Source organism: Erpetoichthys calabaricus, chromosome 10, assembly GCF_900747795.2.
Source record: "Erpetoichthys calabaricus chromosome 10, fErpCal1.3, whole genome shotgun sequence".
NCBI lineage: Eukaryota > Metazoa > Chordata > Cladistia > Polypteriformes > Polypteridae > Erpetoichthys > Erpetoichthys calabaricus.
Genome location: NC_041403.2, coordinates 163732290 through 163745122, shown reverse-complemented (window position 1 = coordinate 163745122; position 12833 = coordinate 163732290). Strand labels below are relative to the sequence as shown.

The 12833-nt window shown below is 43.1% G+C and overlaps 1 protein-coding gene across 1 annotated transcript; it reads left to right on the top strand.

The window, feature by feature from the left end:
- The first annotated feature begins 4577 nt into the window (after positions 1-4577).
- Positions 4578-12237, top strand: LOC114659739 (uncharacterized). The gene is made up of 2 exons (XM_028812377.2): positions 4578-5515; positions 9358-12237. Exons 1-2 carry the CDS (start codon positions 4939-4941, stop codon positions 9912-9914), a joined length of 1134 nt encoding a protein of 377 aa, XP_028668210.1. The 5' UTR covers positions 4578-4938; the 3' UTR covers positions 9915-12237.
- Positions 12238-12833: the final 596 nt, after the last annotated feature.

The window sequence follows — 12833 nt, the reverse complement described above, 5'->3', positions numbered from 1 at the left end:
GCCGCACGATTGTAGGTATCTGGAAAGGAGTGAGTAGACACCAGCTCAGAACTCTTCAGCTCTACTTGCGGGGCAGTGGCAAGACTCTTATCTGTGAATCGAGCGCGATCCTCTCAGCGGTCAGACGCTGTCAATAATTTTATTATTGTATATAATTCAGTTGTTTCTGATCTCTAAATTAGTTGCTTTTCCTTCGACAAGGTAAATATATTAGTTGGGTCTGAAAAAAAGAGAAAGGGGAGAGGAGAGAAAAGGAGAGAAGTGTTGGGTACGCTCAGTGCACTTAAAAAAAGAAGAAGAAAAGAAAAAGGAAAAGAAAAGGTTGAAAAGGAACCCCCACAGATTCAGTGTCTTTACTCGTCTTTTACAAACTTATATTATTGTAACTAAAGGGTCGCAAGCTGCAGATACCATGGGGAGCCCTGACTCACCAAACACCCACATTTGTGGGGACTAATAATACTGACTACAGCGTGCTATGGGCAATGAGGGAAACAAACCTTAGGGCTCCATATCGGTTTCAACCACCACTGACAATAGCTATTAACTTTACAGAAAAATAAATACAACTTCTTACTGCTATTGATGCTGTCAAATTAAAATAAATATATGTTGCATTCCGCAGTCAGCTTTGTCAGCTGTTACGTGCTGAATGACCGCGCTATGTGCAAATCCCATTACAACGAAATCCCCGTTATAACGAATTGTTTTTTTCAGTCCCGAGCACTTTTGTTCTAACGGAACTTCACCTGTATAGGGTAGTCCAGATCTAACTATGCAACATTTAATGTAATACAATGCAATAATTGCATAATTATATCTGGACCACCCTCTACAGTATATAAATAACAAAGGTAAGCGCGGAGTGTTTCTGTATAATTGAGGCTTTGGCGCCCTCTTGTGGGTAAACAGAGACATTACTAGGAGACATTTAAGGTTCAGGCTCTGCGCTCAAATGACAACTCCAGTTGTCTCGGTGTCGCTTTGGGGCTAGTCGGGAGAGAAGAGGTGGAGCCTGGGGGCTGGGTTTAGTGAAGTTATTTAATAATAATAATAATAATAATAATAATAATAATAATAATAATAATAATAATAATAATAATAATAATAATAATAATAATAATAGGGGCGGCACGGTGGCGCAGTGGGTAGCGCTGCTACCTCGCAGTTGGGTGACCTGGGGACCCGGGTTCGCTTCCCGGGTCCTCCCTGCGTGGAGTTTGCATGTTCTGCCCGTGTCTGCGTGGGTTTCCTCCGGGCGCTCCGGTTTCCTCCCGCAGTCCAAAGACATGCTGGTTAGGTGGATTGGCGATTCTAAATTGGCCCTAGTGTGTGCTTGTTGTGTGGGTGTGTTTGTGTGTGTCCTGCGGTGGGTTGGCACCCTGCCCAGGATTGTTTCCTGCCTTGTGCCCTGTGTTGGCTGGGATTGGCTCCAGCAGTCCCCCGTGACTCTGTGTTCGGATTCAGCGGGTTGGAAAATGGATGGATAATAACAATAATACATTTTATTCATATAGTGTCTTTCCCATGCTCAAGGCACTTCACAGAAGTGTTACTTGTCTCCTGGCCGCTGTTCTCTTATTCTATGGAAGCGCTATAAATAAACGTTCCTCCCGCTTTATTAAATCCCCTGGTTTACGCTGAAATAAGTTTATGTGATATGCCCTCTGAAAGACTGGTGCTCCCTGTCCAGTGTTTGTCCCTGCCTTATGCCCTACTTGGATAGGCAAAAAATAAAAAAATGCGATACTGGTCTGGATTAAGCGGGTCAGAAAATGACCAGACATGACAAGTTCGTGTATCGGAGTCACCAAACCAGTGTGTGCGACACCCCACCCATTTAGTGATTGGTTGTGTCACCTTCAGCTGCAGTGCACCGTCCACTTCAGCATCTCTACAGGCGTCTGAACGTTAACTAGACTACTGTACACCAAAAAGGATTTTTGCTGCTTTTTTTCCCTCATTCTGATTAGATTAAACTTTACTTCATTTGTCCCCAACGGGAATGGGGGCAGCTTTTTTGCTTTGGGTCTTTGTCTTGAGATATGACATAACCATGTCTCAGCTCCGGGTTATGGGTGAATGACGAGCAGAATTCATGGTCCCTTCCATTATGACAAGCCATCTAGTGAGACAACGCCACACCGTCAACCTACCACTACTGCTCAGCACGACCTTCTTACTGTGAAATGTTAAGTTTGCTGTATGCCAGACATGAAGGGACCCCCTCTTGTCTCGTTTGCCCACAGAATATGTTCACAAAAAACAAAAAAATGCTTGTGGATCAATTCCACTCGCAAACTTCTGCCACCTTATGGTTCTTTACTGGGGTGTGTGGTTCCTGGTAGCACCTTTGCTTGACTGACCACCATTTCATTATGTGATGGGTTCTTTGCATATGAAGTTAGTCGTTTATGCGATGAAAAACTTCCTAATATGGAGAAAAAAAATGAAAAACAGAACAGTTGGTTGGAGAGGATTTTTTTTTTAATAGTGTAAGTTCATGAAAATATGGGTTGTTAATGTATTTAGTTTGAAAACATGCATTGAAATGTATTACTAGTTTTAATTTGGAGTGAAAAACTATCTTTTCTGTGCATTAAATAGCACATTTCTTATCTGTCTACCTAGTATGTGGATTATATAGTGCCTTTTTCAGTTAACTATCAATGTGTTTCTATAACACCTATCCTATATTATATAGTGTCTTTCACATCTATCTATCTATCTATCTATCTATCTATCTATCTATCTATCTATCTATCTATCTATCTATCTATCATGTGTATTATATAGCACTCCATCCATTAACCAGCCTTCCATAACTACAGGGTCACGGGGTTCTGCTGGAGCCAATCCCAGCCAACACAGGGCGCCAACCCACCACAGGGCACACCCACACACCCACACACCAAGAACACACTACAGACAATAATAGGATCGCCAATGCACCTAACCTGCATGTCTTTGGACTGTGGGAGGAAACCGGAGTACCCGGAGGAAACTCACGCAGATACGGGGAGAACATGCAAACTAAGCGAACCCGGGTCTCCTAACAGCGAGGTGCTACCACTGCGCCACTATGCCGCCCTATATAGCACCTTTCCTATCTATCTATTATATAGTGCCTTTCATATCTATCTATCTATCTATCTATCTATCTATCTATCTATCTATCTATCTATCTATCTATCTATGTGTATTATATAGCACCTTTCCCATCTATCTATTATACAGTGCCTTTCATATCTATCTATCTATCTATCTATCTATCTATCTATCTATCTATCTATTATGTGTATTTTATAGCACCTTTCCTATCTATTATATAGTGCCTTTAATATCTATCTATCTATCTATCTATCTATCTATCTATCTATCTATCTATCTATCTATCTATCTATCTATCTATCTATCTGTTATGTGTATTATATAGCACCTTTCCTATCTATCTATTATATAGTGCCTTTCATATCTATCTATCTATCTATCTATCTATCTATCTATCTATCTATCTATCTATCTATCTATCTATCTATCTATGTGTATTATATAGCACCTTTCCCATCTATCTATTATACAGTGCCTTTCATATCTATCTATCTATCTATCTATCTATCTATCTATCTATCTATCTATCTATCTATCTATCTATCTATCTATCTATCTATCTATCTATCTATCTATTATGTGTATTTTATAGCACCTTTCCTATCTATTATATAGTGCCTTTAATATCTATCTATCTATCTATCTATCTACCTGTTATGTGTATTATATAGCACCTTTCCTATCAATCTATTATATAGTGCCTTTCTTACTTATCTTATCTATCTACCTGTTATGTGTATTATATAGCACCTTTCCTATCAATCTATTATATAGTGCCTTTCTTACTTATCTTATCTATCTACCTGTTATGTGTATTATATAGCACCTTTCCTATCAATCTATTTATAGTGCCTTTTTTGCTATCTATCTAATCTATGTATCTATTAATTGTATTGTATAGCTCCCTTCCTATCCTATTAATCTGTCTGTTCAGTATGTGTATTATATAGTACCTTTGGTATGCTATCCATCAATCTAATACACGTACGGTTGCTGTCCACTCACCCGCTTACACCTCTGTCTAATCACACACCTTATTTATTCACCCCTTGTATCCATCACGACGTCATTTCACGGAAAAGATGACGAGTCCAGCGCGCACTTCGCCTTTGTCCTTTTGGAATTGCCCCGGAGGAGCAGCGCGCTCCATTGTGTTATTAAAGTATTCGCTCAGACGAACGCCCTGCTGACATGACACGGATCTCCTCGGCATGTTACGCAATGAGATCAGCCGTCGGAGATGACTTCTACCCTGAGATCTGCAAAGAGCAAAACATAAACAAAGTCCGGCGGAGCTGCGAGGCGGATATCAGCTGACGAGCCGGAGTGGGCGTGGCTTCGCGTCAGCTTTGGCCAACAGCTGCTGAGGAGGTGGGCAGCTGTGGCGCGTCGCGTCTCTTATTATGTACTTCTAGACGGTGTTTTTTTTTTATCATCACAATAATAAAGGGGGGCATCGATCACAGGCGACGTATTCAATGCATTCAGAACTGTGTCGAAGCTGGCAGCTGGATATGTCGGGACTCTGCCCATGGAGCTCTCAGTATTCCTTCTGTATAGCGCAGTGGACGCACTAATCTAAACGCTAAAGACTATCTTCGTTCGGCTTGCTATCGGCAGCTGTACCGCTTGTTCAAGGCGTTGTTATTTTTCTTCCTAGCACCCAGGATTAATTAAACTTTTGAACAAAGACAAATGAAGAAGTGATACTTCAGCGGAGCTTAGCGATACATCACCGAATTGCGCAGAGACGGACAGCGTTAAAAACTTTCCAAGCACTTATCAGTTTGTAACGTTATCTTAGCTTTCACCTCGCTTCGCACGGACATGGCAGCGAATCAAAGTGACATCCTTCAGCTCTTGCTTCATCAACCAGGGGGAATTCCTATTGAGAAACTCCCAGGAGCTTTTCTGTGGGTTTACAATCGACCATTGATCCTTCCCAGACTTGGAGATGGGTTTCTGGAAGGTCTGCTTCGTGTCATGGGGAGTTCAGTCGTTTTTGAAGAAGATGAAGGGGAGCTGGTAATGAAGCCAATCTTTCACTTTGCAGACTTTGCCAATGTGGACTCCAACATTTGCCTGAGCGGAATGTTAAGAAATGCAAGTTCTCTTCCTAATCTCAACTCTGCAGTGGACTGGAGGCAGCTTGAAGGCCTCCCTGCACCTCCACGCAGCCCACCACACATGGCCGACATCTCAGCCCAGGTGTCAAAACCCTGGATGCAGCGTACCTGCGAGGACCTTTCTGGTGGACACAGAGCACCCCTCATGACTGATGTCCAGGCTTGTTGGCAGCAAAACCAACCGAAGTTATATAGCGACATACTGAAGGAGTCGATAAAACAAAGGAGGAACATAAGTCACTCGGTGGGCCCGCGGAATTCTTCTCCAGTAGTGCAAGGTAAAATATTCATCTTTGAAGTATGATGGTGTGTTTTATAATTTAGGTGGGAGAAGAAAGCAACTTGAGCAAATGAGTTAAGAAAAGAAATGTTAATATTTTATATTAGAGAGAGATGCTTTATTTCACTTCCATTACAGCATAAAAGATTTAAACTGCAATGCGGCGCTGGCATGATGGTGGTACAAAGTATGGCAGTCAGGTGGGGAATTGTGTGCACCTCCCATTAGCAAAACCAAGGAGCTGCTCATTGACTTCCACTGCACCAAATAACCTTTATGTCTGGTCATCATTCAGAAAGTAGACGTGGAGATGGTGCACACTTGTGGGTCCACATCACTGACAGAGTGGGCTGGTCTAGTAATACATAATGCCCTCCATAATGATTGGGACAAAGACACATATTTCATTGATTTCCCTGGGGCTCCACAGTTTATATATATATAATAATTCTTTATTTATTTGTCACATACATAGTTATACAGGACAACACGCAGTGAAATGCATCTTCTCGCATACCCCTTGGGGTCAGAGCACAGGGTCAGCCATAGTACAGCACCCCTGGAGCAATTGAAGGTTAATATATATATATATATATATATATATATATATATATATATATATATATATATATATATATATATATAGTGGTGGATGGCCAGGGCCCTTGCCTGACCAGGACGCCTCTTCTATATATGGTCCTGGGGAACAAGTATGGATTGAACAGTACCTCCCCCGAGAGGTTAGATGGCAGCACCCCTGGGTGGCAGTGGTACCTCCGATTCCCACAGGGCTTCTGTTGGGATCTGGGGGTGCCGCCAGGGGGTGCTGCAGTTGTTCCTGAGCCTTTGTGGGCGGCTCTTCCGCCACACCCGAAAGTGCACACAGAAACAGGTCATCAAATACCTGGAGCACTTCTTGATGGGCTATCAGAGGACTCAGCAGCCACCACTCCGGGAGCCAGAGTCGGGTGGTAGTGGATGAAGCTTGCCGGAGAGGAGTGGTGGAGAAAAAGAGGAAGAGAAGAAGAATTGTGGGGATTGTGCTTGTGCTTATTGGAACTATGTTGTGTCTGTGGGAACAGTGAAGGCGTTACCCACAGGCAAAGAGAAATAAAAGATTTATTTGTTTTATCAGTGTGCCTCCTGCGTCTGTGTGTGTCAGGCTGAGCGCTGGTATAACGCCTTTTGTCACAATATATACAGTGCATTCGGAAAGTATTCACAGCGCATCACTTTTTCCACATTTTGTTATGTTACAGCCTTATTCCAAAATGGATTAAATTCATTTTTTTCCTCAGAATTCTACACACAACACCCCATACTGACAACGTGAAAAAAGTTTACATGAGAGTTTTGCAAATTTATTAAAAATAAAAAAATTGAGAAAGCACATGTACATAAGTATTCACAGCCTTTGCCGTGAAGCTCGACATTGAGCTCAGGTGCATCCTGTTTCCCCTGATCATCCTTGAGATGTTTCTGCAGCTTCGTTGGAGTCCACCTGTGGTAAATTCAGTTGACTGGACATGATTTGGAAAGGCACACACCTGTCTATAGAAGGTCCCACAGTTGACAGTTCATGTCAGAGCACAAACCAAGCATGAAGTCAAAGGAATTGTCTGTAGACCTCTGAGACAGGATTGTCTCGAGGTACAAATCTGCAGAGCGAAAGCATTTGCCAAGAATGTGTTCATTAATCAAGAACGAAAGTCGGAGGTTTGAAGAAGATCACATACCATCATAGTTCCGACCATACACGAGGCCGACTGGCGATCCGGCGGCGTTATTCCCATGACCCGCTGGGCAGCCAACTGGGTAACCAAAGTCTTTGGGTTCCAGGGGGGAGTCTGGTTGCAAAGCTGAAACTGAAAGGAATTGATGGAAGGGCACCACCAGGTGTGGAGCCTTTGGCTTAATTGGACTCAACACGGGAAACCTCACCCGGCCCGAACGTGGCGCACAGGTGCATGCGACTGAGGCGGTGTGTGAAAAATGAACAGTCAACGTGACTCACAAGTGCATGTGGACTGTACACAGACGAAAGCAATTCAGGTGAGGAGTTGGGGGCGGACACATGAGCAGGCAGTGCGTACTGAACGATGACCAAGAGATGACTTAAGAAATCGGCAGACTAGAATGGCGGGGGTGGAATGGGCGTCAGACGATCGAACTTGCCTATCTAGAGGATGTAAATGTCCTAACACAGGTTCCGTATGTGAACCTGCGGAAGGATCGTTACCGGTTGTGCCGACCCGTCGTTGGGACGGTTAGGACCCGAAACCTCTCAGGCCCGCTTCCCTGCCCTCTCTCCAGAGTTCCATCTTTGCATTCACTTACAGTCGTATCCTCAAATCCACCCCATTTGGACAACTGTGTCTTTCAGGAAGTGTTCACCCATCGATACATAATTATGGGTTGGCTAGTATAATTAAAAAAGGATAAGAAGAAATAAGGTAGAACACAAACATTCAACATAAGACCTTAATTGCACATGAACACTAGTGTACGAGATGTCACCTATTGCACTGCTGCATTGAAGGTGATGAGGTGGCATGCAGTGCCCTGATAGCAACAGGGTAGAAACTTCTATTCAGTCTCTTAGTCTTTGTTTTGATGCTCCTCTGTCTTTTGCCTGATGTCATGAACGGGGTGTGAGGAGTCTTTTAAGATATTTTCTGCTTTCCTGAGGCAACGAGAGCTGTACAGTTCATCCAGAGAGGATAAAGAGCAGCCGATGATCTGCTGGGCAGTCTTTACGATCCGTTATTTTTCCTGAGGACTCTCGGCTGTAGTACTATACTACTATATATGTAAATAAAACGCTGAGGTCTACTTAGGTTTCATCCTGCCGTAGCTGGCAGCCCAGATAGTTTAAGAATAGTTTAATGAAATTCATGTTTGGGATGTTGTGGGTGGCGCGGTGGCACAGTGGGTAGCGCTGCTGCCTTGCAGTTAGGAGACCTGTGTTTACTTCCCGGGTCCTCCCTGCGTGGAGTTTGCATGTTCTCCCCGTGTCTGTGTGGGTTTCCTCCCACAGTCCAAAGACATGCAGGTTAGGTGGACAGGCGATCCTAAATTGTCCATAGTGTGTGCTTGGTGTGTGTGTGCGCACCCTGCGGTGGGATGGCGCCCTGCCCATGGTTTGTTTCCTGCCTTGCGTCCTGTGTTGGCTGGGACTGGCTCCAGCAGACCCCTGTGACCCTGTAGTTAGGGTATAGCGGGATGGATGTTTGGGATGTTATGAGCATATGACTAACTGACTTGAAATGTGAATTATTAAATCACCGTTTGCATTTTTCTGTATGTCTGCTTCTTTCATGGTTTGCCCAAATCCTCATTATTTTCTGGATGCTCCCAGCCAAGGTTGGCACGGTGTGCAGTAAGGAGACCCAGGTTTGCTTCCCAGGTCCCCCCCGCGTGGAGTTTGCATATTCTCCCAGTGTCTGTGTGGGTTTCCTCCCACGGTCCAAAGACATGAAGGTTAGGTGTATTGGCAATCCTCAATTGTCCCTAGTGTGTGTGTCCTGTGGTGGGTTGGCACCCTGCCTGGGATTTGTTCCTGCCTTGTGCCCTGTGCTGGCTGGGATTGGCTCCAGCAGACCCACGTGACCCTGTGTTAGGATACAGAGGGTTGTAAAATGGATGGATGGATGCTCCCAGTCAACTGCATCTTCGTACAGTGGAGTGTTGCCCAGAATCCCACCGGTCTGCTCTTTACCCCTGTGTCCGGCCTGCTGTTCAAACCTCTGCCAGTGCACTAACCCCATGGCACATCTGCTAGACAGACTGATATTAATTCATTTATTTATTCACACTCGGTTTTCTTTTTTGTTTCTCCAGTCTGTACATCTCAGAAAAGAGGAGAATCCAGAAGACGTCCCAGCGCACCATCAGAGAAACTTCAGACGGCTTCACAAAAATTGCCACTGAAATCAAAGAAAAAACATATGAAGGTGAAGTCATCTAACCAAAGTTTAAGCAAACCCCACTTTAATCCCCAAAGAAGACCATCACAGACCCTACCTGCAGGTCAGGAAAGAGTGAACCCTCAGCTGACGAGCTCAGCCATTAGAAAAGCGGCTCCACGCCATTATGCCGCGGCTAATGTAGTGGCACCTTCAACTGCCATGCAGAGCATCTCTCATCTGAAAAGCACCCTCCATTCGATTTTATGGGATAAAGAGGAGGGTCTTCCTATCGCTCAGGTGAGGAACATCTGCCTTTCTCATCTGTCTGAGCCATCTCTTCTCCAGGGCTATTCATCGATTAAGGATTTCTTGGAGACTATGAATGATGTGGTGGCCTTGGAAGGATATGGAGTACAAACGAGAGTATTTTCAGCTGGGCTCAAACCGGATGCAGTTTGTTACTCACAACTCAATTTATTTACGGATTAAAATTCTTCACTTTATGCTTCTTCATTTATATGCAATGTCAGAACCCACCCTCTTAGCAAAAGTGAAGCATGGATAAGGTGGCAGTCCATCATAAGAGTTGCCAATCAAGTTTACACATATGTCTTCAGGCCGTGGAAGAGGAGTTTTTGGGAGAGTTGGCTGGCATTTGTATGGGTGGAATATTACATAAAGAACATGAAAACCCCACACTTGCAGTCTCTAAGCTGGGATTCAAGTCCGCTTTATGGAATCTACAGCAACCACTGTTCATGCATCAAGAAATGGAAAGCTGAAACATCGGAGCTCCTCCAAAAATGATCACCTTAATGGGGTGGTGGTTGTTTTTCATTTTTATTATCTCATGGAACCTAGAAGCAAGTCAATTAAGAAGGGGAAAGTGCAACCCACCCACCACCCTACACACACCCTGCCCAATCCCACTAATACAAGCTTAGGAACAAAAACAAGACTGAAGTATATATATATATATATAAAGAAGTTAAAAAAAATGTACAGAACTAATAAGAAAGTAACCACACCACTCAATGTGACAAGAAAAATGACAAGAACAACATCAATGGGGTCGTAATCCGTGGGTCTTCTCTGATGAATCATTTGCCGTGTCGATTTGCGATCAGATCGGACTCTGTAGCTTTCGTTTGTTCTTCTCACTTTAAGCCTTTCTTCTTCTGGCTGCTCCCATTAGGGGTGGCCAAAGCAGATCATCTTCTTCCTTATCTTCCTGTCCGTCCTCTCCATCTTGCTCTGTTACACCCATCACCTGCATGCCCTTTCTCACCACATCCATAAACCTTCTCTTAAGCCTTCCTCTTTACTGGCAGCTCTATCCTTAGTACCCTTCTCCCAATATACCCAGGATCTCTCCTCATGTCCAAACCAACACAATCTCGCCTCTCTCGTCGTCCAACCTGAAGCCTTTCCACCCATTCAGAAACTTTTTGTTAAATCCTGCTGTTTTCTCTTCCATGCTGAGCCAACATCCTTTAGTGGAGTAGGTTTATCTGCAAGTAACCTGAGGCCTCATGCATAACGGCGTGCGTAGAATTCACACTAAAACATGGCATATGGACAAAAGCAGAAATGTGCGTACGCACAAAAAAATCCAGATGCATGAATCTATGCGTATGGCAACTTCCACGTTCTTCCGTTACATAAGCCCCGGTCAGCGTGAAAAGTAACGCACGTGCACGCGCCTGCCGCCACTCACCAACTCCTCCCAAAATCGCTAAATTTGTTGATGAGCTGAATATACAATGCTTACTCCACAGCACAATTACAGCAGACAAGGGCTCAATGCTTGCTTTCATTTTATGGAGGTGAAGCTGATGTTTTCTTTTTTTGCCAAGGGAGGAGTACTGTTATGTTTTGTTTTGTTTTTTTAAGAAACTTGGTTTTTGCTTTTACCGGATTCCTCACCTTATCCCGGTTTTGTGTGTACATGCAAATGCACTCACTGACGTAAGATCTTTCAATGTCTTCTAAAATGGCCTTCCGAGAAGGATCTGTGGAATATTCTGGCCTGAAAAGATTTCAGAATGGGGAACTCTACAGGACGATGAAATGCCTAAGGGCAAATAGTTGTCTAAAATGACTTAAGCACACGTTAAGAATGGACCATGAGTGCCTTCCAAAATAAACTCTTAGATGGACTCTCATTTGGAAAGAGGAAACAATGACAGACAAAAACAACATGGGCAAGGGAAATAACAACTGAAGTAAAGGAGGTGAACCTTACCTGGAGTGAGACTCAGCATGTGGTCAAAGACCCGGGTCAGATGCAAGCATGTCGTCCCAACTTTGGGACGAAGAGGACTTGTAGTAGTAGCAGCAGAAACATTCTGAGCTTGACTGGATGTTAGTTTGCAAGTGTTCGCTGAATAGAGAGTGATGAGTAGTGTTGAGCTGAATGACTTCTTCTTGTCATAAATAATCGGCGATTCTAAATAAGTAGCAGATGACATATAGTATGAACATAATTATCAGACTTTGCTCAATAAGTAACTAAGGGCAACATGGGGACTTTTTGTATGATGACAGCCCCCCCTAAATAAATATTAATAAGAGTCTGCTGTTGCATGTTATATGCACTTCTCATTTTCCTAATTAAGTGCGTCTCACTGACCCAGTCTTGTATACGTTTAAGACAATCTAAGGAATTTTTATTTAATGTTTGCAAAAACCGAAGGACCAAATCCAAATTTGTATTTCAATGCACTTTATGTTAAAAAAATGAAAATGTAAATGTTGTATATTTTTATTTTTGAACTTCATTTTCAATTTTGATTAAAGCGGTACACTTTCATTGTTTTGTGTTCCTGTGTCGAATTTAAGGAGGGCACATACTGTACGTATTTATTGTGTGGCGTGGCCCATTGTTTTCTCGACTTTGTAAATGACCTGTAAGGTGGGGCGTGAAACATTTGACTTCAGCACCAGTTCAGCAACTTCCTTGCGGGAGGAGAACACAGCGCTGACATTTCACACAAACCAGTCTGAAAAATTCACTGTTAATGACAGGCGGTGAAAAGTGAATCTTTAACAACGAATAGCTGAACCGAGGAAGGACGCCTCTGTAATAAAACAATAACCATTTCTTTACAGCAGCTTTCCTTAAATACGTTTGGTTCAAAGCGCATCACAAATTGCAAAGGAAAAACAAGTAAGAAAATGTCCTCACGGTGTAACCTTCAGGTGCATTGGTACACTTGGCTAATTTCTAGATTTTCCAGTCACTTCAAACAGTTTTATCTATTAAATATTTTTGCAATACGGAGTCAATTAAAAAAAAAACAGTGATATGAGAATGCTACCTTTTTATTTCTTTCCAGTTTGTTCTTCCCTTTTCTTTATTTAATCAATAAATTAAATTAACAAACGTTATTGCACTTTTGTTCTAAA

Excerpts from the sequence above, each read along its gene's own strand:
- LOC114659739 (XM_028812377.2), top strand. The coding sequence starts at position 4,939 with ATGGCAGCGAATCAAAGTGACATCCTTCAGCTCTTGCTTCATCAACCA. Across the intron at positions 5,516-9,357 it reads TTCTTCTCCAGTAGTGCAAG|TCTGTACATCTCAGAAAAGA; the intron begins GTAAAATATTCA and ends TTGTTTCTCCAG.